Source organism: Oncorhynchus mykiss, chromosome 3 (genome assembly GCF_013265735.2).
Source record: "Oncorhynchus mykiss isolate Arlee chromosome 3, USDA_OmykA_1.1, whole genome shotgun sequence".
Classification (NCBI taxonomy): Eukaryota; Metazoa; Chordata; class Actinopteri; order Salmoniformes; family Salmonidae; genus Oncorhynchus; species Oncorhynchus mykiss.
The window spans coordinates 60,606,619-60,634,277 of NC_048567.1; the positions used below are offsets into that span (position 1 = coordinate 60,606,619).

The 27,659-nt window shown below is 41.4% G+C and overlaps 2 protein-coding genes across 4 annotated transcripts; both read right to left on the reverse strand.

Annotated features, from left to right (window-relative positions):
- Positions 1-491: 491 nt before the first annotated feature.
- Positions 492-8,594, reverse strand: LOC110520303 (phosphatidylcholine-sterol acyltransferase). Of its 2 annotated transcripts, XR_005051348.1 has the most exons (7): positions 8,329-8,594; positions 6,760-6,916; positions 3,297-3,412; positions 3,116-3,211; positions 2,754-2,978; positions 885-2,093; positions 492-727 (listed from the first exon to the last, which is right to left on the reverse strand). XR_005051348.1 is itself a non-coding variant. In XM_021597522.2 (6 exons), the coding sequence occupies exons 1-6, from the start codon at positions 8,474-8,476 to the stop codon at positions 1,546-1,548; spliced, it is 1,290 nt and encodes a 429-aa protein (XP_021453197.1). In that variant the 5' UTR covers positions 8,477-8,594; the 3' UTR covers positions 492-1,545. The 2 variants fall into 2 exon arrangements, 1 of the variants encoding a protein (XP_021453197.1); XM_021597522.2 differs by having other exon boundaries at positions 492-2,093.
- A 5,273-nt stretch (positions 8,595-13,867) lies between these two features.
- On the reverse strand, positions 13,868-27,266 carry snx4 (sorting nexin 4). 2 transcript variants are annotated; one of them, XM_021597526.2, is made up of 14 exons: positions 27,090-27,257; positions 26,478-26,608; positions 24,014-24,152; positions 23,673-23,822; positions 23,126-23,173; positions 22,714-22,769; positions 22,254-22,326; positions 21,554-21,615; positions 21,361-21,426; positions 15,737-15,826; positions 15,249-15,348; positions 14,685-14,830; positions 14,365-14,479; positions 13,868-14,169 (listed from the first exon to the last, which is right to left on the reverse strand). In XM_021597526.2, exons 1-14 carry the CDS (start codon positions 27,177-27,179, stop codon positions 14,122-14,124), a joined length of 1,314 nt encoding a protein of 437 aa, XP_021453201.2. In that variant the 5' UTR covers positions 27,180-27,257; the 3' UTR covers positions 13,868-14,121. The 2 variants fall into 2 exon arrangements, with proteins under 2 accessions (XP_021453201.2, XP_036830711.1); XM_036974816.1 differs by lacking the exons at positions 14,685-14,830; positions 15,249-15,348 and having other exon boundaries at positions 27,090-27,266.
- Positions 27,267-27,659: the final 393 nt, after the last annotated feature.

A 27,659-nucleotide genomic window follows, 5' to 3' on the forward strand; every position in this document is an offset into this window, starting at 1 on the left:
AAAAGTACAGATATCCAAAAAAACTTTAGTACTTGAAAGTATTTTAACTTAAGTACTTTATACCAATGATACTGACAAAGCAAAAACAGGTTTAGACATTTGCAAATGTATTAAACATTTAAAATGGAAATATCACATTTACATAAGTATTCAGATGCTTTACTCAGTACTGTTGAAGCACCTTTGGCAGCAAATACAGCCTTGAGTCTTCTTGGGTATGACGCTACAAGTTTGGCACACCGGTATTTGGGAGATTCTCCCATTCTTCTCTGAGGATCCTCTCAAGCTCTGTCAGGTTGGATAGGGAGCGTTGCTGTACAGCTATTTTAAGGGCTCTCCAGAGATGTTCAAGTCCGGACTCTGGCTGGGCCACTCAACGACATTCAGAGACATGTCCAGAAGCTACTCCTGCGTTATCTTGGCTGTGTGCTTAGGGTTGTTGTCCTGTTGGAAGGTAAACTTTCGAAAAAGAACAGGCGAGCCGCACAGTCTAGGAGTTCAGATGCAATACTTTAATAACCAACGTTTCGACAGACAAGCTGTTTTCATCAGGGTATAATGACAAACACCGCGGTTCACTAGTTTATATAGTTTCAAAGGACACACAGGTGTCTAATCATGGCTGGGTGTGGCTTGATTTCATTGGTTGATTTACAGATATAAATAGAACATGTAAAAAGCATGAATGAATAACATACAGTCATAGATACAATTTGTCTACATAGGCCTATAAATATTTACAATGAATAGGAAAATCAATCACAAGAATGGCTTCAGATCAAAGTCTACATTGATACAGAAGGGAGCAAGAGAGAGGGGGTCTTTAAATGAAAGATCCAGGCGGCCTCTCTTTTGAGGTCACCCCCTCTTCTTGGGAGGGTGACATGTTCGATGGCGATTTCACGAAGGGACGAAATAGTGGTTCGCTTCCAAAAAGTGGGCCACAACTGGGTACGTCTAGTTTTTGCACCTAATGGTGCTACGATGCTCCATGATTCTTATTTTTAATTTGCGCTGTCTTTTACCCACAATTTTTACCACAAGGAAAAGTTATAACACAAATAACTGCCTTAGTGGAGCACATGATAACACCTTTGATTGGGATCCGTTTCCCTGTTTGAGGGTGTTTGAAGGGTCTACATTTGTAAGTGCCATTACATTGAGCACAGCTATTACACTTTTAGTTTCCATCTGGTAGAGGCGCAAATAATTTTATGGGGTGGTAATTATCTCAAGGCTTAAAAATCATTCTATAACCTGTATCCTCCCCTTCATCTTCACTGATTGAAGTTGGAAGTAACATCAATAAGAGATCATAGCTTTCAGCTGGATTCACCTGGTCAGTCTGTCATGGAAAGAGCAGGTGTTCCTAGTGGGTTGTACATTGTGTATAAGTCCACCTCCGTAGCTAGCCTACTGGCATCAGTAATAGTATGTATATTGGGAGGGTGAATAATTTTCTCCCCAAAAGCTTACACTATAGATTTGGGAGGCTGGTCCGGCTGGGCCTGATCTTGCATGAGTGGGGAATCAATGGGATGTTCATCAGTTCATCAATGTAGAATCCTCTTCACCATATCTTCCCTCCAGAATACTCTGGACCACATTGATCACCTTCCTATTTAATACTATTTCCATGTGGGGCATAGACCTGAATTCCTTGACATGGACAGGCTGTGCTTGCTTCCCTCTCCAGCGTTTACAAAGACCGAGGCTAAGACTGTCCACTGTATCATCCCCATCAGCATACACATAGTCTATGGGGTCTGCATTTGGGAACTGGTCGTCATAAATATAGGTAACCGGTGTGGGCAGCCCCACACCATAGAAGCAGTACATCTCAACACCAGGAGGGGGCAGACCAGCTGTCAAGTTTCTGGTGTCTTCCCACATGAACCAGCCATCTTCAAAGTCAATGTCTTTAAAGAAGCGCTGGTAGTCCTGGCGGGTATAGTTGAATAATGGCGTGGAGATGAAGACGTGGTCTGTAGGCCAGACCTCTTCAAATGGAAGCATCCAGGGGTTTGTGGTGGTCATCCGCTGCTGCTCCCGGATCTTGATGTTGGACACCAGTGGGATGCCAAGATTTTCACCTGTGGAGACAATTGTTATCATTCAATATCAATCATTTTCTCTTGGCAATCCCCAGACAATGTGTGACTCGCCAATGTAATCCAGACAAACCTGACCTACCACCCTTTCAAGAAAATGAAGACATGGGCAAGGCGGTCCGGTCCGGCGTCCTGGCAAAATAAATAGTGGGGGCACTTTTTGGTGTAACAGATGTCTCTTTCCATTCACCAATGTTTGGAGGCTGGATATATGTTGCGAGTGGTTGAACATGTGCAGGTAGCCTAGTAAAGGAGCCCTTAAGTGATTGTCAAACAATCAGATAAAAACATAACTGGTTGTGTTGAGGCCACAATAAAAAGGTCCAGTAATACATTTTAAAAGTTAAATTACAAATCTTTACCACTAGGGCCAAAGAGATGCTATTGAATTAACAGGTATTCTATATGTAATTCTATAATTAGGACCATAAATGTTTTTGGGACAAGTGTGTGCACATATAGGAAGTCCCCTACCAGGAAAGAAATTAATTATTTCACCCTGCAAGTAAAACGATTTTGCAACATGAGGTGATTACGGTCAATGTAATCTACTTCAACCCGGCTATCAGGTTCTCTCAAGTATATTATGTTTCTACTATGGGTGAGGTTGTTCAATCTGTCTACCAAATTCTGACACAGTACCTGATGCTAGTACTCGAAGGGTCTTGACAGCCCCACCCCAGGGTGCTCCAAGTGAAATGAAGCCTTTGATGTATTTGTCTTTCCAAGCCTGGGTCTGCTGATATAAGAAGTAGAGGATATAATTGCTTCCCATGCTATGGCCCAGGATGTAAAGTGGTTGTTGATCCCTCTCGTACATATCCTCAATCAGCTTCTTCAGTCGTGCAAAGTATTCCTCCTGCTCGTCTGATAAGGTGAGACAAATAGGAACAGTCACATTATGTGTAAGCATGTGTGCATAAACAATTAATGAGTTGCACTTTCCGTACAGGAAAGTGATTGTCAGTTGGATGGTGTGTGTGTGTGTCCATGATGACACTTACTCGGAGCTACTCTGAAGTCATATGGTGCTGCTCGGACAGACTCATTGCGGACATATCCCATGTTGACCAAATGTGTAACCATATTATTAAAATAACCTGGAAAAGGAGACATTTCATTCAATGAAATCATAATCAAAAAAGAAGGCATAGGAAAAGATGGCCTCATTGTGGTTGTTCTCACCTGACAGCTTGTGGTTGTCCAAGAACTCAACAGTATATGTTTGTCCAAAACCAGGCACTCTCACAGACACCCCGGCAGAATTGGATGACTTGCGAGTTGTCCTATTGTATACAATTCTGTAGCAAGAAATATGCAGTAGGTACATAATGTTATTGCATAAGGAAATGAACCCAACCACTAAAATGCTGAGGACAATGAAGAAAGATGGTGCTGGAGAAGGCAGACATTTTACGTGCCTCCAACCGATTGTGTTTTTATTTATTTTTATTTGCGTTGTTTGTAACTCCTTTTTTAACTTATTTTGTACATAACGTTGCCACTACCGCCTCTTATGACCGAAAATAACTTCTGGACATCAGGACTGCGATTACTCACCAAGGTCTGGCAGAATCCTTTTTTTCCTTTATGCGCTGACCAACTAGCAATTGTTTTCACTGACATGTTCAACCTCTCCCTGTCTGAGTCTGTAATACCAACATGTTTTAAGCAGACCACAATAGTGCCTGTGCCCAAGAACACTAAGGTAACCTGCCTAAATGACTACTGACCTGTAGCACTCACGTCTGTAGCCATGAAGTGCTTTGAAAGGCAAGTCATGGCTCACATCAACACCATCATCCCAAAAACCCGAGACCCACTCCAATTTGCATACCGCCCCAAAAGATCTACAGATGATGCAATCTCTATTGCACTCAACACCGCCCTTTTCCATCTGGACGAAAGGAACACCTATGTGAGAATGCTATTCATTGACTACAGCTCAGCTCATAGTGCCCTTAAAGCTCATCAATAAGCTAAGGACCCTGGGATTAAACAACTCCCTCTGCAACTGGATCCTGGACTTCCGGACAGGCCGCCCCCAGGTGGTAAGGGTAGGTAACAACATATCCGCCACGCTGATCCTCAACACAGGTGCCCTTCAGGGGTGCGTGCTTAGTCCCCTCCTGTACTCCCTGTTCACTCATGACTGCACGGCCAGGCACGACTCCAACACCATCATTAAGTTTGCCGATGACAACAGTGGTAGGCCTGATCACCGACAATGACGAGACAGCCTATAGGGAGGAGGTTAGAGACCTGGTCGTGTGGTGCCGGGACAACAACCTCTCCCTCAACATGATCAAGACAAAGGAGATGATTGTGGACTACAGGAAAAAGAGGATCGAGCACGCCCCGTTCTCATCGACGGGGCTGCAGTGGAGCTAGTTGAGAGTGTGCACCCATCACCAACAAACTAACATGGTCCAAGCACACCAAGACTAGAGGTCGACCGATTATGATTTTTCAACGCCGATACCGATTATTGGAGGACCAACAAAGCCGATACCGATTAAATCGTCCAATTTAAAAAAAAAATATTTGTAATAATGACAATTACAACAATACTGAATGAACGCTTATTTTAACTTAATATAATACATCAATAAAATCAATTTAGCCTCAAGCAAATAATGAAACATGTTCAATTTGGTTTAAATAATGCAAAAACAAAGTGTTGGAGAAGAAAGTAAAAGTGCAATATGTGCTATGTAAGAAAGCTAACGTTTCAGTTCCTTGCTCAGAACATGAGAACATATGAAAGCTGGTGGTTCCTTTTAACGTGAGACTTCAATATTCCAAGGTAAGAAGTTTTAGGTTGTAGTTATTATAGGAATTATAGGACTATTTTCCTCTATACCATTTGTATTTCATTAACCTTTGACTATTGGATGTTCTTATAGGCACTTTAGTATTGGCAGTGTAACAATATAGCTTACGTCCCTCTCCTCGCTCCTCCCTGGGCTCGAACAAGCAACACAACGACAACAGCCACCATCGAAGCAGCGTTACCCATGCAGAGCAAGGGGAACAACTACTAGAAGCCTCAGAGCGAGTGACGTTTGAAACGCTATTAGCGCGCGCTAACTAGCTAGTCACTTCGGTTACACCAGCCTCATCTCGGGAGTTGATAGGCTTGAAGTCATAAACAGCGCAATGCTTGACGCACAACAAAGAGCCGCTGGCAAAACGCCGAAAGTGCTGTTTGAATGTTTACGCGCCTGCTTCTGCCTACCACCGCTCAGTCAGATACATGTATGCTTAGTCAGATTATATGCAACGCAGGACACGCTAGATAATATCTAGTAATATCATCAACCATGTGTAGTTAACTAGTGATTATGATTGATTGTTTTTTATAAGATAAGTTTAATGCTAGCTAGCAACTTACCTTGGCTTACTGCATTCGCGTAACAGGCAGTCTCCTTGTGGAGTGCAACGAGAGAGAGGCAGGTCGTTATTGCGTTGGACTAGTTAACTGTAAGCTTGCAAGATTGGATCCCCCGAGCTGACAAGGTGAAAATCTGCTGTTCTGCCCCTGAACAAGGCAGTTAACCCACCGTTCCTAGGCCGTCATTGAAAATAAGAATGTGTTCTTAACTGACTTGCCTAGTTAAATAAAAGGTATAAAAAAAATATATATAATAAATAAATCACCAAATCGGCGCCCAAACTTGAAATCGGCCCTAATTAATCGGCCATTCCGATTTAATTGACCTCTAACCAAAACAGTCAAAGAGGGCACGGCAAAACCTATTCCCCCTCAGGAGACTGAAAAGATTTGGCATGGGTCCTCAGATCCTCAAATGGTTCTACAGCTGCACCATCGAGAGCATTCTGACTGGTTGCATCACTGCCTGGTATGGCAACTGCTCGGGCCCTGACCGCAAGGCACTACAGAGGTACTGGGCCGTTCGCATTGCCATCACTGGGGCCAAGCTTCCTGCCATCCAGGACCTCTATAGGCCCTAAAAATTGAAGACTCGAGCCACCGTAATCATAGACTGTTCTCTCTGCTACCGCACGGCAAGCAGTATCGGAGCGCCAAGTCTAGGTCCAAGAGGCTTCTAAACAGCTTCTACCCCCAAGACATAAGACTCCTAAACATCTAACCAAATGGCTACCCAGACTATTTGCATTGCTCCCCTCTTTTACACCGCTGCTACTCTCTGTTGTTATCATCTATGCATAGTCACTTTAATAACTCTACCTACATGTACATATTACCTCAATTACCTCGACTAACCGGTGACCCCACACATTGACTCTGTACTGTTGACCAGTACCCCCTGTATATTATCTCGTTATTTTACTGCTGCTCTTTAAATACTTGTTACTTTTATTTCTTATCTGTATTTTTTAAAACTGCTTTGTTGGTTATGCTCGTAGGTAAGCATTTCACTGTAAGGTCTACTACACCTGTTGTATTCGGCGCATGTGACTAATAAGATTTGATTGGATTTGACTCAAATCCAAACTAGTGAAAATAGAGTTGTGGTTGTATGTATGCTCTTCTATTACAGTGTACTATTTATTGTTACAACAATGAACCATTAGGAAATGCTCCCTAAGTGTAGAGTTAAAATTATTGAATTAATCATGATCTAAACAGAATTATTATGATCATATTCATTCTCCCCCTCACCTTATATTATCAATCCAACAGTTAATCCCAATTGGCATGAACATATTCAGGTCAATCCAAAGTGTGAAAAAGTCATCTGTCTTTTTGTAGCACATCCAATGCACACGGCTTGGCTTGTCAATCTTGGCTTCAAGCTGGTTTCCTGCAGTCCCAGGCACTGGTAAAAAAAAAAAAGTTGTCAAATGTTATATAAATATATAAACATTGCGTAAATTTCCTACTAAATATCTGTATGAACCATTTCTGAAATGTCTGCGCATGTACAAAAATCAGACCGGTCATAAACTGCATGTGTAAACGAGCATTATAACCTTTTTATGCGAGTAAAGTACATGTTGGATAAAAAATGTAATGACTGCCAGATGGAAACAAACATTTTAGTTTAACTTTCCAAATGTCGACAAAAGAAAATATGCTAGACAAGGTGGGATCTTTTTGTGTCGGTAAATTGAATTATGTGAGGAAATGTCAGTGTAAACGCTTTAATGCGCAAATATTGATTTAACAACCATCATATTTATATTTTTGTTCAGTGTATTTACTAGTCCCAATTAAATGAGCGATGCGGATGACAATTTGTTGTATGGCTCCTTCGAGAATATGAACCCATCACGCCCAGAAAAGGTGAGGAATGTATTATGCAATGGTTAAGAAAATAAAAGAAACCGTTCTTGTGCTGACATTGCTTCCAGAGGCAGTTTGGAACTAGGTAGTGTGTGCTTCAACCACGGACCCATTCTGTGAGCTTGTGTGGCCTACCACTTCGCAGCTGAGCTATTGTTGCTCCTAGATGTTTCCACTTCACAATAGCAGCACTTACAGTTGACCAGGCAGCTCTAGCAAGGCAGAAATATTTTACTTACTGGTTGGAAAAGTGACATCCTATAATGGTGCCTCCATAAGGCCATTCTACTGCCAATGTTGGTCGATGAACATTGCATGTCAGGAACGGGTTGTGGCTGAAATAGCCACATCCACTAATTTGAAGGTATGTCCACATTCTTTTGGATATATGGTGTACTAAACTTTGGACAACTTTAATACACTTCATTGCAATGAATAAGCTAGAGGTTCACATACTTTTTCAGACAAAGAAATTGAATGTTGGGATCAATATACTCAAGAAATAAATGGAAAAAAATACAATTATTGTGTTGTTTAAACCAGGTTCACTATCTACTACTAGAACTTATATGAAGATCACATTTTTGGTCAAATTTTTGCAGAAATACCAAAAATGCTAAAGGTTTCACAAACTTTATCTCACCACTGTATATACCTGACCCAGCCAGGACCATATGATTTAATTAACATTCACACCAACATCCATTACTGAGTTCAAGGACCTACAATCCTCGTGGAAACCATAGAAAACTGCCTGGAACTTGCTTCTAGTTCTAGATAGAGAATCGACCTGTCTTGTGAAATACATTTTGGACTTTCAGTATACAAGAAAGCAAACGGATAGCCTATTACAATCACATAAAACATACATTGAATTCCATGAGATATAACATGTTGTAATAGGCCTATCACAGCAAACTAATCAAGAAATAGAAATCTGCTCACCTATAAGAACCGGCGGAGTGCTATTGTTTGGCACTTTGTTTTGAGTTTTGAAACTTGATGGAAAGACATCGAAGAGCCAAAATCCAGCAGCTTGCTGTAGCGCAAGGAATACTATAAGGAGCACAGTACAGCAGTGCGCGTGTCCCATTCTGTCAAAATATTGCCCAAATCTTAATCGTGTCAAAATGTACAGTTCTCTCACTAGGTCAGGCGGACGAGAGCTGGGCTGTATTCATTCCGGCTAACAGTTGCAACTAAAACGAGGGTTTCTTTTAGACAAATTCAGGTAGGTCCCTCCCTGATTCGCTCCATTTGCTTCCTTTAAGAAGCGTTTTGCAACAGAATCTGCGGAATGAATACACCCCTGGACTATTATAAAACGGGTTGTTTGGTTCCTGGATGCTGATTGGTTAATAGTAAGGATTTTGTTATTCACCACCATCCCTGCTAACAGTTACATTTGAATTCACAATGTGCATCCACTGTCTCACAGCCAATTCAGAGACTTACGTCTCCCCTGGAAAAAAAGTATCTAAACAATATTTCCCCATGCTACTAGGCTAGCATTTGGTTTAAACAGTTGGGGTTTGTTTTGTTTTCCTCTGACCTGTGCAGTTATTTTTTTGCGAACTCCACAATGCCATGCATAGAGAATAAATGTGACAAGACTGACAGCTTCTGAGCCATGTGAATTAATTTATCCGGATCATTATAACGGACAATTTCAAAGAAATGGCAATAGAAAGAAACAAACGAAAATTCACATAGTTTGCTGTAATTTCAGCTGCTTGATGTGATTGTGTGTTAACTGTAGTGTGCTAGCTAGCAATGTAGAAGGCTCTTAGCTTCTATAGCCACAGTCATAAACTCTGCCCATTTCTACAATTTATCTTCTTAAAATTTGATTTTAAACCTAACCTTAACCACACTGCTAACCTTATGCCTAACCCTAAATTAAGATCAAAAAGCTAATTGTGCAGCCAATTCTGACTTTGTGGCTTTAGAAGCTAGTGGAAACGATGGAGTACTAGCTCATGCATAGCTACAAAGCAACCAGCGGCCACATTCAGGGCAGGTGGGGCAGACATAAAAATTATATTTTCTGTCTTGCAAGTTATTTTAGCATTAATGCGTGTCACATATCCGTTTGTAAAATGTTTTTATTGAGTTAATAAAACCGCATACAAACATGGTCAGTTCCAAATTGCAGGTGTTTCAGCCTAGCACAGTGCTGTCAATGGTGGTGGGGCAGCCAGCGGAAAATACAGAGTGTAGGGGTTGGTAAACTTCTCTAGTTGCGCTGTGATTGGCTCAGTGTTCTCTCACTCATGGGGACACTATTTCACCCAAAAAACTACAGGGATAGCTCTAAAATTCTGCAATAGATGTCCATTAGAAGTGCCCATCCAAGAAGGCTCAAGGTCATTGGCCACAGATAAAATCACGTTATATTATATTTTCAAAGTATGATGTTGACATCAGTCCAATCAAAGCTACGGTAGGTAGCTTTATTTGGAATGATGTCAACATCATACTTTGAAAATCTTAGCTAGCAAGATAGACAAGCAGTCATCATGAATCACATTGACAATCTACTAACAAAAGCTTTTCAATCTTTGTCATATGAAGAGAAATTATATATAAAACGTATCGGTGCTCATTGGTCGTTGGACATGAACATTACATAACAAGTTGATAATTGCAAATTCAACAATGAGTGGTTTGGAAGGAATTAGTGGCTAACTGCAAGCATTGCAAAGCAATCACTATTTTGCTTCCCCTGCCTGCTATTCGGTGGAGAGGATGTGTGGTCCAAGACTGGGTTTAAGGGTCTCTTTTCCAAGCTTAAAAGGATAAACATCCACACACAACAACATGGCCTGAAAAGGTTGAATACATTGGCCATGCTGTCAATCTAGCATGACTTCTGCCGCATTCAAAACAGCTGAAACTCGGAACTGGGAAATGTCATACTTCAGTGAGTTCAAGACTACTGGGAACTCCTCCGACGGGGGAAAAAAGTTTTGTACAGTTATCCAACTCGGAATTCCAAGTTGGGAACTCGGGCCTCTTTCTAGAGCTCTGACCTGAAGATAACTGATGTCATGATTCAATCTCTTTTTTTCAGAGTTCCTAGTTGTCTTGAAAGCACCTTAGATCCAGAGAATGCCAGACTGATGACAAAGTTCTTGACAAAATTTGCCCACAAGAAGGATCACTGCACCACCTTCCTGTTCAAGTGAGCAAAGCACAACGGTGAGTCCAAAAATGTATTATTTGCTACTGCATAAATTATGTAATATGCCAGGGAGATGTGTATACTGTAGCTAAGTAATATATGTTGTGTAGTAAGCTTTTAGTAGCCCATGTGCCTCACCCTAATAACTTGGTCCCTTTCCCCCTCATAATTTAGCATACTCTTCTGACTTGGAGGTCCACATGTAGCCCATAGCCTGTTTTAGCGAAATGTCATCATCGAATATTGTAAGAGCTTTCATTGTCTGTTTATATGCCCCTTTTATTTATCTTACGGTTCTGACTTGGTGTACAGGGAGAATACTGTGTTCTGAATTCTGTCACTGCACATTTCAAAAGAGCTGAACAAATAGTTATATGGACTACGCCCGTCTAAGCTTGCTCATGAATTAATGTCTTAATCAAAATGACGTATTTCCTCTTATCTGCTCATCGTTCCCTTATGCCATAGTTTGTACATCTCAATTGTCAGTAGAAACCACATTTGTTTAAGCAAGTCAGCCATATCAGCTATGTTTTTTAAAAAGTCAGTCAATGAGGTTAAATTAACTGTTTTGCTGCCAGACAAGGCTCTAGTCAGGTAAGGATTCACTTTATGGTGCTGAAAAGAAAACTCTTTATGTAGGGAGAACATTATGTAGGCCCTAACCATTTGTGGTCACCGTTTTGGTGCAATTAATGTATTGTTTAGTGTTGTGTTGTGGCTTTACTGGCATGCATCAAACTTTCTTTTTTTTTTACAGTTTGCCCCACCAAGATTTACATGCTAAAATCGCCACTGATAGCAACCATTGAAAATAGAAAACTCGGTCCTCGGGACACCAAAGGGTGCATATTTTGTTTTTTTGCACTAGCACTACACAGCTGGTTTAAATAATCAACTAATCATCAAGCTTTGAATCAGCTGTGTATTGTTAGGGCAAATAACAAAATGTGCGCCACTTGGTCCCAAGGACTGAGCTTGGATAACACTGGGGTAGGACCATTACAAAAAAAGATTGCAGTATAAGTGCCGTTTAATTTCAGTATGTACTGCATCCAAAATGCGTTTTTTTACTGTAGTAATTTTGCAGTGTAACTGCAATTAGAGTGAAGTATAACTGCAGTTATTCTGCAATTACAGCGTCCAAAATACCAGTCGACTGCAGTTACTGCACTTTTAATGCAGTTTCAAAACTGCAATCTTGTAAGGGGATGTTTGGCTAGCAACTATAGAACCTCCGTCCTAATGACTGGCTTTTGCCCAGACTATATGGTCTGGTGGAAGGATGAAATAAAAATAATTTACAAATTAAAACAATGATATTAATATTTTTTAATATGTTGGCAACCATTTTATAAAAGCAAATTGTAGATAACACCCTCCAAAAGGCTTTTTATTGGCCCTTGGCTTTGCCTCGAACAGCCCTTTGGGAGTTAATTCCCAGGTTCTCATTCCTTATTGCTTAATTAATGCTGTGTGTGAGAGAGGTGGGTGGCAAAGTCAGAGGAAAAACCTGAGGTCAGTTAGGCTGCGTAAACACAAGCAGCCCAATTATGATTGGTCTTTTGACCAATAACACCAGAACTTTTCACATCAGAGCTTTTTCAGAGTTGATCTCATTGGTCAAAAGACCAACTAGTGAAAGAAATATCAGAATTGGGCTGCCTGTGTAAATGCAGACTAATTCATCGTTGGACTGCACTTTAAAAGCACTCCTCACAGCAGGAAATACAGCATCAACAAATGCGCATAGTGTTCTGCTATAAGCGCAGCTGTGTGTTTCTACCTTGTAGTAAAAGTAATAAGGGTTACGGTAGTTTATTTGAATTTATATAAACATTTAAACAAACAAACATACCACACACATGATTTTAAGAGACCTTAAACTAGAATTCTTCCTATTTATTAGTGTATTTTTGGCACAATGATTACAACCTTACAACCGCATAAACAGTGCAATTTCCTGCCAGAGCGCTCTGATCTCATCCCAAATTCACGATTAACATTGCACCTCCTCCCCTAGCCCTTAGAGTGAACAGAGATGCAAGAGGCCAGGGGTTGTGTCCCAAAGGGGCGGCAGGGTAGCCTAGTGGTTTGAGCATTGGACTAGTAACCGAAAGGTTGCAAGTTCAAATCCCCGAGCTGACAAGGTACAAAATCTGTCGTTCTGCCCTTGAACAGGCAGTTAACCCACTGTTCCTAGGCCGTCATTGAAAATAAGAATTTGTTCTTAACTGACTTGCCTAGTAAAATAAAGGTAAAAAAAAAAAAAAAAAAAAAAAAAAAAAAAAAAAAAAAAATTGCACCCTTTCCTATTAGACCAAGGCCCTTAGTGCTCTGGTCAAAAGTAATGCACTATATAGAGCATAGGTAGTCATTTGGGCTGCATCCCCAGTACACGCACAACACTACCATAAGTAAATTATCACATCCTGTCTTTCCTGTGTGACCTTCCTGTTCCTTTGGCTAGATTTATCAAAACACTGACCCACCCACTCTTCAGAAATGACAAGCCTGCCATTCATCATAGTGGTTACTTAAGGCCAAGTGCCTGAGTATGTTTTGAATGGCAAAGTACAGTAAGCCATTTAAATAGGATGGTTACATTCTTAATGTTGTACAAAAACATCTGAAAAGGTTGAACACCTTATTTTAGTATACTGGGACAATGCACTGAGAGGGTAGAAAAGACAAAGGTCAATATACCAACCACAAGTATAAAATTGACGAAAACAAGTGAATTATGCATGTAAAATAAACGGCAAGCACATTCTTATAGGACTAGTCTAATTGCCTCCTGCCTCCATTGTAAATAATAATTTGTTAATTGACATGCATGGTTAAAGGTTCAATAACAAAAAAATCTAAATAACAGTTGTAATCTTATGTAGAGTTGCAAAATTCTTGGAACTGTCAATAAATTCTCTGGTTTTCCATTAATCCTGGTTTGAGAATTCCGGATTTCCTGCTTGTTCCCCTCCTGATTCTTGGAATCCTCCAGCCCGGATTTTTGGGAAAACCAGGGAATTCATAGAAAATATGCAAGACTAATCTTATGACGTGATTTTGAACATTGTGTAAAAGGCAGAATAGGAAAATTGGATTCAGTCCACATTTCTTGGCATCTCTATAAACAAATTAATATAAGTGCTTGGTGAATAACCTTAAATCAGCATTTAGGCGAAAATACATTTGTATGAAAAAACACATTTGTCAGACAGTCACTGAGAAATAACTGCAATTGCAAGTCGATCAAATCAAGGCAGCTAGCAATCGGACATGATAAAGATATAGAAAAATAATTCTTATTTATTTGTTCTTGAGCGTACAGGATCAATGTTGCCATAAGGATCATAGGGACTGTGTCCAGGAATCTGTCCCAAAAAGCACCCTGTTCCCTATATAGTGAACAGACCCCACAGGGCTCTGGTCAAAAGTAGCACACTATTTAGGGAATAGAGTGCAATTTGGGATGCATCCCCAGGAGGAGTCCCCTGAAAAGAAGCATGTTCTGTTTTGCTGTTTGTTTGGAGGGCCTGTTTCGGCCCTGAAGATCACATCTTGTTGAAACACTCCTTTGCGTTGGTCCACACTTGTATTCCCTGAGAGAGAGAGAGAGAGAGAGAGAGAGAGAGGGGGAAGACAGAGGGGGAAGACAGAGGGGGAAGACAGAGGGGGGAGAGAGAGAGAGAGAGAGAGAGAGAGAGAGCGAGAGAGAGAGAGAATGTTTCACTTTTGTTTATTATCCATTTCACTTGCTTTGGCAATGTAAACATACGTTTCCGGGGACGTGTCACCTTTTTACACCTGCTGATCTGCATGATTGCATAGCTAATCAGGGCCTCCTTCAGGTCCCGGTCCTTTTGGTCTTTAAAGTGCTCAATGTCTATCCAGGCAGTCTTCACAAACTCACTGCGGAGAGAGAAAGACTGGCTTTATAACCTTCTCAGATCCTTAAAATTAAAAACAAAAATGGTCAGCTGGTCAACCTCCAAAGCAGCTGATTAAAGCAGCAAATAAAGTGATTCAATTATAACATGGTGGACAATCAAAGGAGGCATAGAGAGAGCGAGAGAGACAGAGGGTTAGAGACAGAAAAATTATGTTGGTTTCTCACTCGCTCTCGGTGTTCTTCTCTTTCACAGCCTCCTCTCCCTCCTCTATCTGCTGTTCTAACACTTGTAACTTAGCCTCCCTCTGCTCTGCAGTCTCCTGGCCAAACAGCTTACTGGTCATCCCCTTCAGTGAGAACGTCCGCACAGTCTGAACACAGGGAAGGAAAGCTCAACATTCCATCTGGTCATTCTTTAAGGTTTGGATAAGCTTCACAGCAACTTTTGACTAAATGTATTTTATTTATGTGCTTGCTATCTATTGCCTCATTATTTGCTGAGGAGCTCCATGTGTCTCTTTAGAAACTGAGGCTATGTCCAAAATGGCACCCTATGCCCCTAAATCAAATCAAACTTTATTTGCCACATGCGCCGAATACAACAAGTGTAGACTTTACTGTGAAATACTTACTTACAAGCCCTTAATCAACAGTGCAGTTCAGGGCCATACAGGCCCTCATTGAAAGTAGTGCACTATATAGGGAGCCATTTGGCATGGGGAGCCATTTGGCATGCAACCTGGTTCTTCCTAGCTGTGGAGATGGCTTCAACCTTGTGTGATGACTCACCCCTGTGACCAGCTCCTCCTTCTGCTGTTTCTTAGAGGCTAAGTCCTGTGCAGCCATCTCCAGCTCAAACTGTGTCAACTCATGCTTCCTGCACACTGCCCTGCAGAAACAGAGGCCTTTGCTGATCATCATGGTTGCTACTGGATGTACTGATGCCTAGCTGCTCATCATGGTTGCTACTGTACTATGTAGATGTATGATCATTCTGCACCATACAGTGTCATGAGGGCTGTTCAATAGATTCAATGAGGGGGCTCAGTGAGTTGGAATTCAGTATGCCATTGGCAAAGGTCAACAGTGGTCCACACAGGTCTTTGGCAAGTTGACGTGAGGATGTGAAGCTACCTCCATAACAAGCACAACCCAGAACACAATGACTAGTGATTTGGCATAATGATCTTTCTGTATCTTGGTTGACAATAGGGTTTATAAGGTGATATTTACTTGGCCTACAGCAGCAGTCCTGGTGTTCAGTAGGTGTACTGTACCTTAGTGCCTCAGTATAGAATAGGTACTCCTTCAGCTGATCAGCATAGTGCTCCTCTTCCTCCAGAATATCATCTACAGAAGCAGCATACCTGTAGACAAGAGGGGAGTCCATATGGATACATTTTCTTTACTTGATCACACCATTAAACAGAAGGATGGGGAAACTACATCAGCTCACTAAAGTAAGACTGAAGCACAGAAGCATCATACCTGCAGGCAAGAGATGGGAGTATGAATACATTTCCTTTAATCCATCACACCCTGTACAGATGGACAAGGAATCATGAATACCATGCAGCAAGGACACCCAAAATACATCCATTCCAGTCAGTAGCTAGGTTTCCATCCAATTGGCAACCAATTTTCATGTGAAAAGTAAAAAAATAATCAGCATACGTTTCCATCAAATTGACTTGTTGTGGATAAAAGGCTGTGTGTGATGATGCAGTGCACATAAAAACTTTTGCAGTTAAATTCTGTACCGAATAAAAATACAAGTTAAATGGGTTTCTATCGCATTTTCAATACTGATGGTTTTCTCACAACAAATGATGCATTATAAAGTGCATTCGGAAAGTATTCAGACCCCTTGACTTTTCCCATATTTTGTTACAGCCTTATTCTAAAATGGATCAAAAAAATGTTTTATCAATCTACACACAATTCCCCATAATGCCAAGTTAATAACCAATAATGCCAAGCTCTGACAGGTTGGATTGTTGCTGCACAGCTATTTTCAGGTCTCTCCAGAGAAGTTCGATTGGGGTTCTGGCTGGGCCACTCAAGGACATTCAGAGACTTGTCCCGAAGCCACTCCTGCGTTGTCTTGACTGTGTGCTTAATGTCAATGTCCTGTTGGAAGGTGAACCTTCACCGCAGTCTGTGGTCCTGAGCGCTCTGGAGCAGGTTTTCATCAAGGATCTCTCTGTACTTTGCCTCGATCCTCTCCCAGTCCCTGCCGCTGAAAAACATCCCCACAGCATGATGCTGCCACCACCATGCTTCACTATGGGGATGATGGCAGGTTTCCTCCAGATGTGACGCTTGGAATTCAATCCAAAGAGTTAAATCTTGGTTTCATCAGACCAGAATCTTTTTTCTCATGGTCTGAGTCCTTTAGGTGCCTTTTGGCAAACTCCAAGCGGGCTGTCATGTGCCGTTTACTGAGGAGTGCCTTCCGTCTGGCCACTCTACCACAAAGGCCTGATTGGTGGAGTGCTGCAATGATGGAAGGTTCTCCCATCGCCACAGAAGAACTCTAGTGCTCTGTCAGAGTGACCATCGGGTTCTTGGTAAACTCCCTGACCAAGGCCCTTCTCCCCCGATTGCTCAGTTTGGCCAGGTGGCCAGTTCTAGGAAGAGTCTTGGTGGTTACAAACGTCCTCCATTTAAGAATGGTGGAGGCCACTGTGTTCTTGGGGACCTTCAATGCTGCAGAAATGTTTTGGTACCCTTCACCAGATCTGTGCCTTGACACAATCCTGTCTCTGAGCTCTACGGACAATTCCTTCGAACTCATGGCTTGGTTTTTGCTCTGACATGCACTGTCAACTGTGGGACCTTATATACACAGGTGTGTGCCTTTCCAAATCATGTCCAATCAATGTAATTTACCACAGGTGGACTCCAATGAAGTTGTAGAAACATCTCAAGGATGATCAATGGAAACAGGATGCACCTGAACTCAATTTCAAGTTTCGTAGCAAAGGGTCTGAATACTTAAATAAGGTATTTCTGTTTTTTTATACATTTACAAAAATTTCTAAAAACCTGTTTTCACTTTGTCATTATGGGGTATTGTGTGTAGTTTGAGGAATGTATTTTTATGTATTTTAGAATAAGGCTGTAATGTAACAAAATGTGGAAAAAGCCAAGGGGTCTGAATACTTTCCGAAGGCACTGTATAGCAAATATGCCCACTCTGGTCTTGGCACGTGCACTCTTGCCAACAGCTCCTAGATACAGTGTGAGTAGGCTACCTAAATGATAACATTATTATAGATGAGTGAGATCATTTTTGTTTGTCAAATGGCAGCTAAGCATCGGTCATCATGTCACCAGAATAAGACCATCGATAGTTATTGGAAAGGAGCATCAAGCTCATCACCGTGCACTTTCACCACTCTGAAGTTCATCATAAGTTATTTAATCTGTAGCCTAATAAACTGCATGCTTTTCCAATTCATAGAGGGAGAACAACAACAAATTGCGTGACTCCAAATTTACTTTGATATGATGGTTATTATAACAATATTTTCATCAATTTCCTGCACTTTTGTTTTTATTTCCACACTGTGCCATGCAGGGCTGCATGACATGGGCAAAACATCTACGCCTAACTACTTGGTTAACTGTTGGAATCATGGAAATAGAATGATTATTGAATAGAATGATTAAATATAGTGGGCAGCACCTTGAAAACATTGTTGTTTGACGTGACAAAAAAATGAATAAGCCAGGGATAAATTATTGACAGGGGAACCAAAGTGTTGATCAGTGTTTTCAGATGACCCTAATTAGATGTTACATGACATGTTTTCCTACCTTATGTAGCTAGCTAACATATTCATGCTTTGCCTCTAGATGGATTAACGAACCGTCACAAACTATGCACACGATTCAATGAGGCAGAAGTCTGTGTGTTGTGATTCTGGGTGGACAGATGGCTAGCAACAATCACAAGAAACTGCCATGGGGGAATCGTAAGTGGCTTGTTTCATCTTATTATTGATACCATGGCTTGTTTTGAGGTGTTTTGACTGTCATGTCTATGCTAATATGGCAAAAAACAATTCACTAGGTATCTACCAACCAACAACTGTAATAATGTATTTGACAGACATGTATTTTCCTGGTGCAAAGGTATCTATGTTTTCAATAAACATTAGACACGAAATATAGTTTACATGTTGTCAACAATCTAAGCCAACCCCGTTTATTTTGCCCCTTGCTGAACAACCAACCTGTCTATTCCTCTCTGATTTAGAAGATACCGTTGCACAAACATGCTTTTCTAGGCCTACACCAGCACTGGCACCAGACTGTATTAGATAACTATGTTTGCTCTGACTCTTAGAACATTTATCAAGCTAGCTAGCCAGATTGCCAGAAGATACCGACCCTACTGTTACGCTTGTTTCCACTGAGCTGCACTGGGGTCGGAACAAAATCATGGTTACAGTATGACACCATGGAATCGGCGCGAGATATGGGTCAGTAAACATACCTCAATGCAGGGATGGGATATGCCACTCTACTCCAAATTTGACCTTACTACACAAGAAGATTCAAATACTGCTAGTTCTACCAGAAAAAACTGCCCTTTTCTTCCTCATGCTAGATAGCAGTAGCCATACAGCCATTATGGAATGGGACGTCACGTTGAACAACAAAGGAGCAGATTGGCTGACACTGTCATTCCAAAATGGCTGCGGTGGCTACTGCTAGCTAGCATGATGACGAATAGGGCCGTTTTCTGGGAAATCTAGCAGTACTTCAATCTTCTCAATATATCAGTGTGGTTAAAAGTTACATTTGGAGTAGAGTGGCATATCCCACCGCTGCATTGAGGTACGTTTTCCAGCCCATATCTCACCGTAATGGTAGGGTTGGTATCGTCTAGAAAGCTAGCCATATAACTAGCGATTAACTTGCTAAGAAAAGACAAACTTGCAGACAATAGTTTGCAGACAGTAAGATACAAACTAATAGTGTAATTATAAAACGCTTGTGGAAAGCAGCATGTCACCAACATAATGTTGCATCCATCTGACCATGTATAGACTGCAAAGTGAACAGCAAGAAAGTACTTGTGACTCCGTAGTCGAGCATCTGCTCTCTCCTTGAGTGATGGGGGCAGGGCTTGGTGTGGGAAGGGGCATGCAGCCGTTCTTATTCAGTGCATGCAATAGGAGGTGAGGGAGAAAGACGACTCAAGTAGAAAATAGAGTAAACTCTAAAAACGGACATTACACATGCCAAAATTGTGTATCACATTTAACAAATCAAACATTGAAATATCTTTACAGAAGGTAAAGTAAAAACCCAATCTGGTCTGTGCATCAATACCGGTGAATATAGTAAATTATAATATAATATATAATCTGGGTGGTTAAAACCCTGAATGCTGATTGGCTGACAGACATGATATATCAGACCATATACCACAGGTATGACACAACATTTATTTTTACTGCTCTAATTACGTTGGTGACCAGTTTATAATAGTAATAAGGCACCTCCGGGCTTTGTGGTATATGGCCAATATACCACGGCTAAGGGCTGTGTCCAAGCACTACGCTTTGTGTTGTGCATATTGGCCATATACTACAAAGACTCATGCCTTATTGCTTAATTAAATACGGTATACCGCCCAGCCCTACCTGCAGCAAAGAGGAAGAGGAATCTACAAGAATACATCGGCTATATTTCATTACACCCTCTCAGAAGTGAGACTCAAATATCACAGTTTTATAGCTCTGACAGACACCTGACAATGGGTGAGACTGGCTGAGAAATATGATCTGTCTTCACTATGACCATTACCAGAGGCTTAAAAGCTAGGTTGTATATGTCCCAAGTGGCACCCTATTCCTTATTAAGTGCACTACCTTTGACCAGAGCCCTATAGGCCCTGGTCAAAAGTAATGCACTAAATAGAGAATAGGGTGCCATTTGGGAATCAACCGTTGACAGAAATGCTGCCTTTCCTTGGTACGCCTCAGCTGTCCCAGCGCTGTGACCCCTGACCTCTAGAGTTGAGCCTTGCAATCTGGAACCCATCAGTGACAGGGTAAGGGCTAATCATGTTACCACACCAAGGTGTGTGTGTGTGTGTGTTCAAGGACAGGGCCAAGAACACTTGTGATACTTAAAGAGAACTATACACAGTACCCAAGTTGAAATGAAAAGCCTCTGGCTAGGTGCCAGCCAGTTCTCAGCTGCAACCCAGAACCTTCACAACACAAGTCTCCCCATTCCCCATGGTCGACTACCTGCTACACCAGACCTTGTGCTTGAAACCTGAACTGCTTTCAAATCAAACACGCCAAATGTGTTGTATAGCTTAACTAGGGGAAACCATGTACTATGTAGAGCATTGCTGGGGTGAAGGGGGGTTGTGCAACACATCACTATATCAGCTCCTTCAATGAGCCTGTATGAGGTCTCAGAGGCTAACGAGAGAGACTGGCTTGCGTATGAAATGGCGCCCTATTCACCATATAGTGAACTACCTTTGACCAAGGTACATAGAGAGTCGGGTGCCATTTCAGATGCATCTGCTGACAGGGAGAGAAACTGATGTTGGGGCGGCAGGTAGCCTACTGGTTAGAGCGTTGGACCAGTAACCGAAACGTTGCTGGATCAAATCCCCGAGCTGACAAGGTAAAAATCTGTCGTTCTGCCCCTGAACAAGGCAGTTAACCCACTGTTCCTCGGTAGGTTGACATTGTAAATAAGAATTTGATCTTAACTGCCTTAACTCCAGTTAAATAAAGGTTAAAAAAAAATTTATGTCCAGGGGATAGGAGAGGAGGAAAATACTTGTAATACAATAAAGTTGTTCTGGATTTATATGGGAGATTATTGTGTGGTTACATGTCATTAAAAAACAAACACTTACGCATCCATGTGATGACCAGCACTTTGTAGTCCATCTCCCATCTCTTTCTCTATGGCACTCCACTCACTGTCCAACAAGCACAGAGCAGATATTTCACATGAAACAAATATATATTTGACACAAGTCATTACATTGTTCATAGTGCAGCAGCAATACACTTCACCCTTTCTTCCAAACAGAGCACTTGTCTTACCTGAAGACTCGTCCATAGTTTCCATGCACTTTGTACACCCCATACAGTCGATCTGCTACCCTCTGGAGAAAGATTTTGCACAGTTTCTTTGATTCCGCTGCTTCTATTTTTATGTTCTATGTTCTGTGAATTTCTGTACTGTGTAGGGAATAGGGTGTCATATTGGGATGCAACCTAAGTTGTTTGTTACAGCTGTCAGTGTGCTAGTGTTGTCAGTCTAGTAAGTGTGAATATGCTGAGTGTGGCCAGCCTGTGTGTTACAGCCAGCTGTATGTCTAGTCCTAGTCTAGTCATGAAGCTGTGTGTTACAGCTGCAGCAAATCCACTTTTATCAGACAAGACCAGCTGTGTGTTTTATCCTTCTAATGTATGTCAACTTCCAAGCCAGCTCAGGTGTGTATGAAATGGTGCCCTACTCACTGTATGTCTAGTCTAGTCAGTAAAATGCATGTTACAGCTGACAGTATGGGAGTATAGTTAACAAACCTGGGTTCAAATATGATTTGAAATCATTTCAAATACTCTATCTTTGCTTGATTTAGCTTGCCTGGCTCAATGGAACCATATAATAGTTCCAAAACTGTCAGGCTAGGCCAAACACTCAAAGTATTTGAAAGATTTCAAATAGTATTTGACTCAGGTCTGGTAGTCAGTCTAGTCAGTAAGATGTGTGAATATGCTGACAGCTCCCTGTACTCACTGCCCGTACTCTCAGCAGCTGGGAGACTACAGTCTGTAGCTCGTCGCTGTAGTGTTTCAGCTCTGTAAACCGTCTGCAGACGCCAGGGCCAGAGAAGAGCAAGAATTCACCCAATCACTACTTAAATCAACACTTTCTTTCCAGCAAGACAGATAAACAAGACAAGAGTCAATGTTCGAACTTACATTGACCTGATCCAACTCTACTTCCCACACAGTCCCAGAACCAAGTATGGAAGTACATCAAATACAGAGCAAAGGGATGAATAGTAGAGACAGACACATTAAATTAAGTTACAACACATGAAGATGGAAGTGTATGGTTGGCTTCACACAAAAGAAAACAGTGACAAGAAAACAGTGAATCTGCCCCAAAAGTGTACTACTTTTGACCAGAGTCCAGTGCACTATATACAGTAGGGTTAGGGTGCTATTTGGGACAGATATTTTATATGGCCTACTTGTCTGGATTCTTCACCCTGAATGCTGCATTCATAGCTTTCAACCTGGAATCAGCCTGTAAAAAAACAGACCAATAAATTACAAACACATTCATTCCCCCACAGTTTTGTTAGATCAGAGGTTGTTATTGAGGACCTGCATCATTTTAGACAACACTTTACCTTTGAGACCGAAAACATATCAAAATAAATATTACAATTAAGAGTTGTTTAAAAGAAGTCCTAAGAAGTCCTAAATATACATATGCACTATTTGCATTTTCTTACACAGATTACAAACTTTACAAACTTCTACTTTATTGCACTGCTGTAGTTTGCAAAGTCACATGAGGATTGAGTAAGGTACATCTTATCTAAGAGAGTTGACATGACAACACAACCATGATGAGATCATTAAGTGCTGATGGAGAACCTTTGCTTGAAATCCTGTCTCGTACACCATTTCCTTCCATCCTTTTTCCTGTGGGACAGAGAGAGGATGCCGTGTGACTTTGACAAAGACCATCAGAGATAGGAGAGCCTGATGCATGGGGGCACTGGGGGTACACTGTCACACTATCAACTCAAAAGGGCAAAGGTGATCCTTTCAACTACAGCAACACTCACACAACTCTTGTCAGTGAAGAGTTAAGCTGTAGGCCTACTTCACAAGACATTATTTCCACAACACTTCTCAGTGCTACAAAGAAACTGAGTAAGGAAATGGTCCTTGTCTGTGATATCTCTTTTCTGTCAAGGGTATATCCTGTCAAAACCTATGAACAGCACATTTGACTAGCTACTGGTACTGTTGTAGTCTTGAGAGGGAGGAATGTAGGTTTTGCTAACGATTGTTGGATCACTATGGTCCTTGTCACACATAACAAGGGAGTTGGCAAGACAGCACAAACAGATTGGAATCACGCTGGATTCACCCAGTTATGGTGTATAGCAGCTTGGCTACAAAGAAGCTAACTAACCTCAGTGAGGAAGATGTAGAAGATCTTGTCGTTGCAGAGAACTGGGTGGCAGGCTAATCGGAGCAGGAAGTTCTCCAGTCCAACCCTCCTTCTCTCCACAAAGTCTGGGTCCATGTTGTCCGCTGACAGCTTGTGCCACACAATCTCTGCCTGTGAGAAACAGACAAAGAATTACTATTATGTTGATAAGGAGATAGAACACCATTGTCTTTACTAAGTTAAAACTGGATGCAGTACAGAGCATTATGGGTACTGTAGTTAAGTACATCATGCTACAAATATCACCTCCTAAACTATATTGCACTAATTTATTCCAAGGCATCCTCCTTGTTCTCACATACCCTCTTCTCGGGTAACGGGGCAACAACGACAAAGGGATAGGTGACCAACAAGTAGTTTCTGAGTAGCTCAAACTCGCTGTATCTCCTCCATAAGGAGTCTGGGGCTGGGATTATACCTTCTGTCACAGCATCAACCGGCCTGTCAGAAGAAAGGAAAGGACTGAAGTCATACAACTGCACTTAAATAAGAGTACCAAGTAAATATTTGATACATCTTTTAAAGGGACCAAGTACAGTACTATCCACAATTCTATGAACTCCAATGCTAAAACTTACAGTACCAGTTTGGACACACCTCAAGGGTCTCAAGGGCTTCAAGGGTTTTTCTTTATTTTTGACTATTTTCTACATTGTAGAATAATAGTGAAGACATCAACATTATGAAATACCACATATGGAATCATATAGTAACCAAAGAAAATTAACAAATCCAAATATATTTAATATTTGAGATTCTTCAAAGTGGCCACCCTTTGCCTTGATGATAGCTTTGCACACTCTTGGCATTCTCTCAACCAGCTTCACCTGGAATGCTTTCCAACAATCTTGAAAGAGTTCCCACATTTGCTGAGCACTTGTTGGCTGCTTTTCATTCACTCTGCGGTCCAACTCATCCCAAACCATCTCAATTGGGTTGAGATCGGGTGATTGTGGAGGCCAGGTCAACGGATGCAGCACTCCATCACTCCCCTTCTCGGTCAAATAGCCCTTACACGGCCTGGAGGTGTGTTGGGTCATTGTCCGGTTGAAAAACAAATGATAGTCCCACTAAGCACAAACCAGGTGGGATGGAGAGTTGTTGTGGTAGCCATGCTGGTCAAGTGTGCCTTGAATTCCAAATAAATCACAGACAGTGTCACCAGCAAAGCACCCCAACACCATCACACCTCTTCTTCCAGGTGTGAACCACACATGCGGAGGTCATCCGTTCACCTACTCTGCATCTCAGAAAGATACGGCGGTTGGTACCATCAGACCAAAGAACAGATTTCCACCGGTCTAATGTCCATTGCTCGTGTTTCTTGGCCCAAGCAAGTCTCTTCTTATTATTGGTGTCCTTTAGTAGTGGTTTCTTTGCAGCAATTTGACAATGAAGGCCTGATTCATGCAGTCTCCTCTAAACAGTGGATGTTGAGATGTGTCTGTTACTTGAACTCTGTGAATTTATTCATTTGGTCTTGAATTTCTGAGACTGATAACTAATGAACTTATCCTCTGCAGCAAAGGTAACTCTGGATCTTCCTTTCCTGTGGCGGTCCTCATAAGAGCCAGTTTCGTCATATCGCTTGATGGTTTTTGCGACTGCACTTGAAGAAACATTCAAAGTTCTTGACATTTTCAGATTGACTGACCTTCATGCCTTAAAGTAATGATGGACTGTCATTTGTCTTTGCTTATTTGAGCTGTTCTTGCCATAATATGGACTTGGTATTTTACCAAATATGGGCTATCTTCTGTATACCACCCCAACCTTGTCACAACACAACTGCTTGGCTTAAATGCATTAAGAAGGAAAGAAATTCCACAAATGAACTTTTAACAAGGCACACCTGTTAATTGAAATCCATTCCAGGTGACTACTACCAGAAAAACCTTGCAATGAGTTGGTGTGTCCAAACCTTTGACTGTATATATAAAGCAAGAGGAGAGCGAAAGACTACTGACAGAGAGAACGGCAGAGAAAGATAGAAGATAGAGAGAGACTTTATAAATATGACGTGGATCCAGCAGCAAATATTCTAGGGAGGAAATGAGAACCCATAATGGTCTGTCTCCACTAATAATCCAAACTGGGACCACAAAGCAGAGAGAGGAGAGGATAACAAGAAAGAAAGAGATGAGCAGAGAAGCAGGAAGAGGAAGGAGAGAAGGCAAAGGAGAGGAGGACTCCATCAGTGGCTCGGGGGCATTCTCCAGTCTAACTGCACTGAGGGCCCGGTTACACCACACTCCCCTCTCAATGGCCAACTGGTGAACAAAGGCCCAGTGTGTGTGTGCACGCGGGCATGTGTGTGCATGAGGAATAGCATGCCCTGCTCCAAGCAGAATAAAAACATATGGTTATTTTTAAAGACTTGGCCAACAAAAAAATACTACTCTCTGTGGCTGAAAGAGAGTAACCGGACATGAAACCAGTTAATAGTATAGCTAGCTAAAAGTAAGTAAGAAAGCTGGTGTGGTGTGCAGTTTGTGACAAACAAAACCTTTAGATCACATGTTCACAATAAAGTGAGTGTACCCAAGTCACTTTCCTAAAACAGTCAGATGTTAGAATCATTATAGTTAAGGTCAGACCCCCTGTAATAACTGGGATGTGTGTAATTATGTGCAGGTGCAAGGAGGTGTAGGTGTGATTGTGGAAGAAGCTGTTCATGGTGGTGTCACAAAATAGTTGCGCTGGAAGATGTAGGCTATAACAATCATCATTCACACAGATGATTCAGAGCTGATGAGACATATTTACCGTGTCTCAATTAGGTAAACAGTGTATATCTCCTGCATGTTGACTGTATTCTTCCCAGTCCTTTTCTCTGCCTCTCCAACGCTGATCTCCATCTTTCTTAGAAGACTAGTCCATTTCTCAATCTCGACCATCTAGAAGAGGATATTTCAGTCATAACATGGTAACAATACCATAATGAAGTATAATTTGATGTTGTTTACATGCAATATGGGGCATCAATATTGGTAGCTAAAGCTGATCCCAGATTAAAATAAGTACTGTATCGTTAGCGAAGTCCTTTAACTTTGTATCAGAACAAAGTTTTGTGCTAGCAAGCTAGCTCCTGGTAAAATGATCAAGCAAACCATGTTAAGAAGAACAATCTAGCTAACTTTCCTCTGCGTTGACATTACAATGATTTAACTTTTAGCTGTCTTTTCCTGCACAGCCTGCTAGCTGCTGTTGACTTGGTGACAGTAGGGCTCTCTCGCGAAACTCCGTGGATTGATAAGGCCTGCAGTACTACTGTCTGTAGCTAGAAAACCCAATTCATTCAACAGGCTCAATAAGTATCAAAATCCAAATTCCTCACTTTTTTTTTTGTTTACAATAAGAATAGGTTTGAAGCTATACCGTGTTTTTAATGTTGTTCTCTAGTTCTGCCGATGTGAGGTCTGTGTTCCCGATCACCGCTATTTCCTCGGGTCCCGAGTCTGCCATCATCTCTTCCTGAGTTTTTCCTTGTTAGCAATGTAGCAGACAGGCAGAAACTCGCATGCGCACTTTAACCCTTTTCTTTTCCCAACCTCAACTCACCTGAGTGTCATGCGAAAGATCAGCTGCTGTCTGCCCTGCCCTGTGTACATAGTCAAATATACCGTTTAGTAAAATGGTTAGGTAAGGATACTGCCAATAATAGCAATAATGCCAATATTCGACAACAACCAAAATATAATCACACAAACATTGTGTAATAACTGTTTATTACATAGTTATAAACTATTTATAAACTCAAACCCCTTTAGTGTAGGTGTTACAAAAATAACAATATGTTGCATTATAACGCACAGTGAAAGTGTAAAATAGGCTGTTATTGCTAGCTCAAAGTGAATGGAATAAAATAACTTTTTCCTGGAAGAAATTTCAGTTGTGGCATGCAATAAGATAATAAATACACAATAAACCACACACAGCACAACTCAC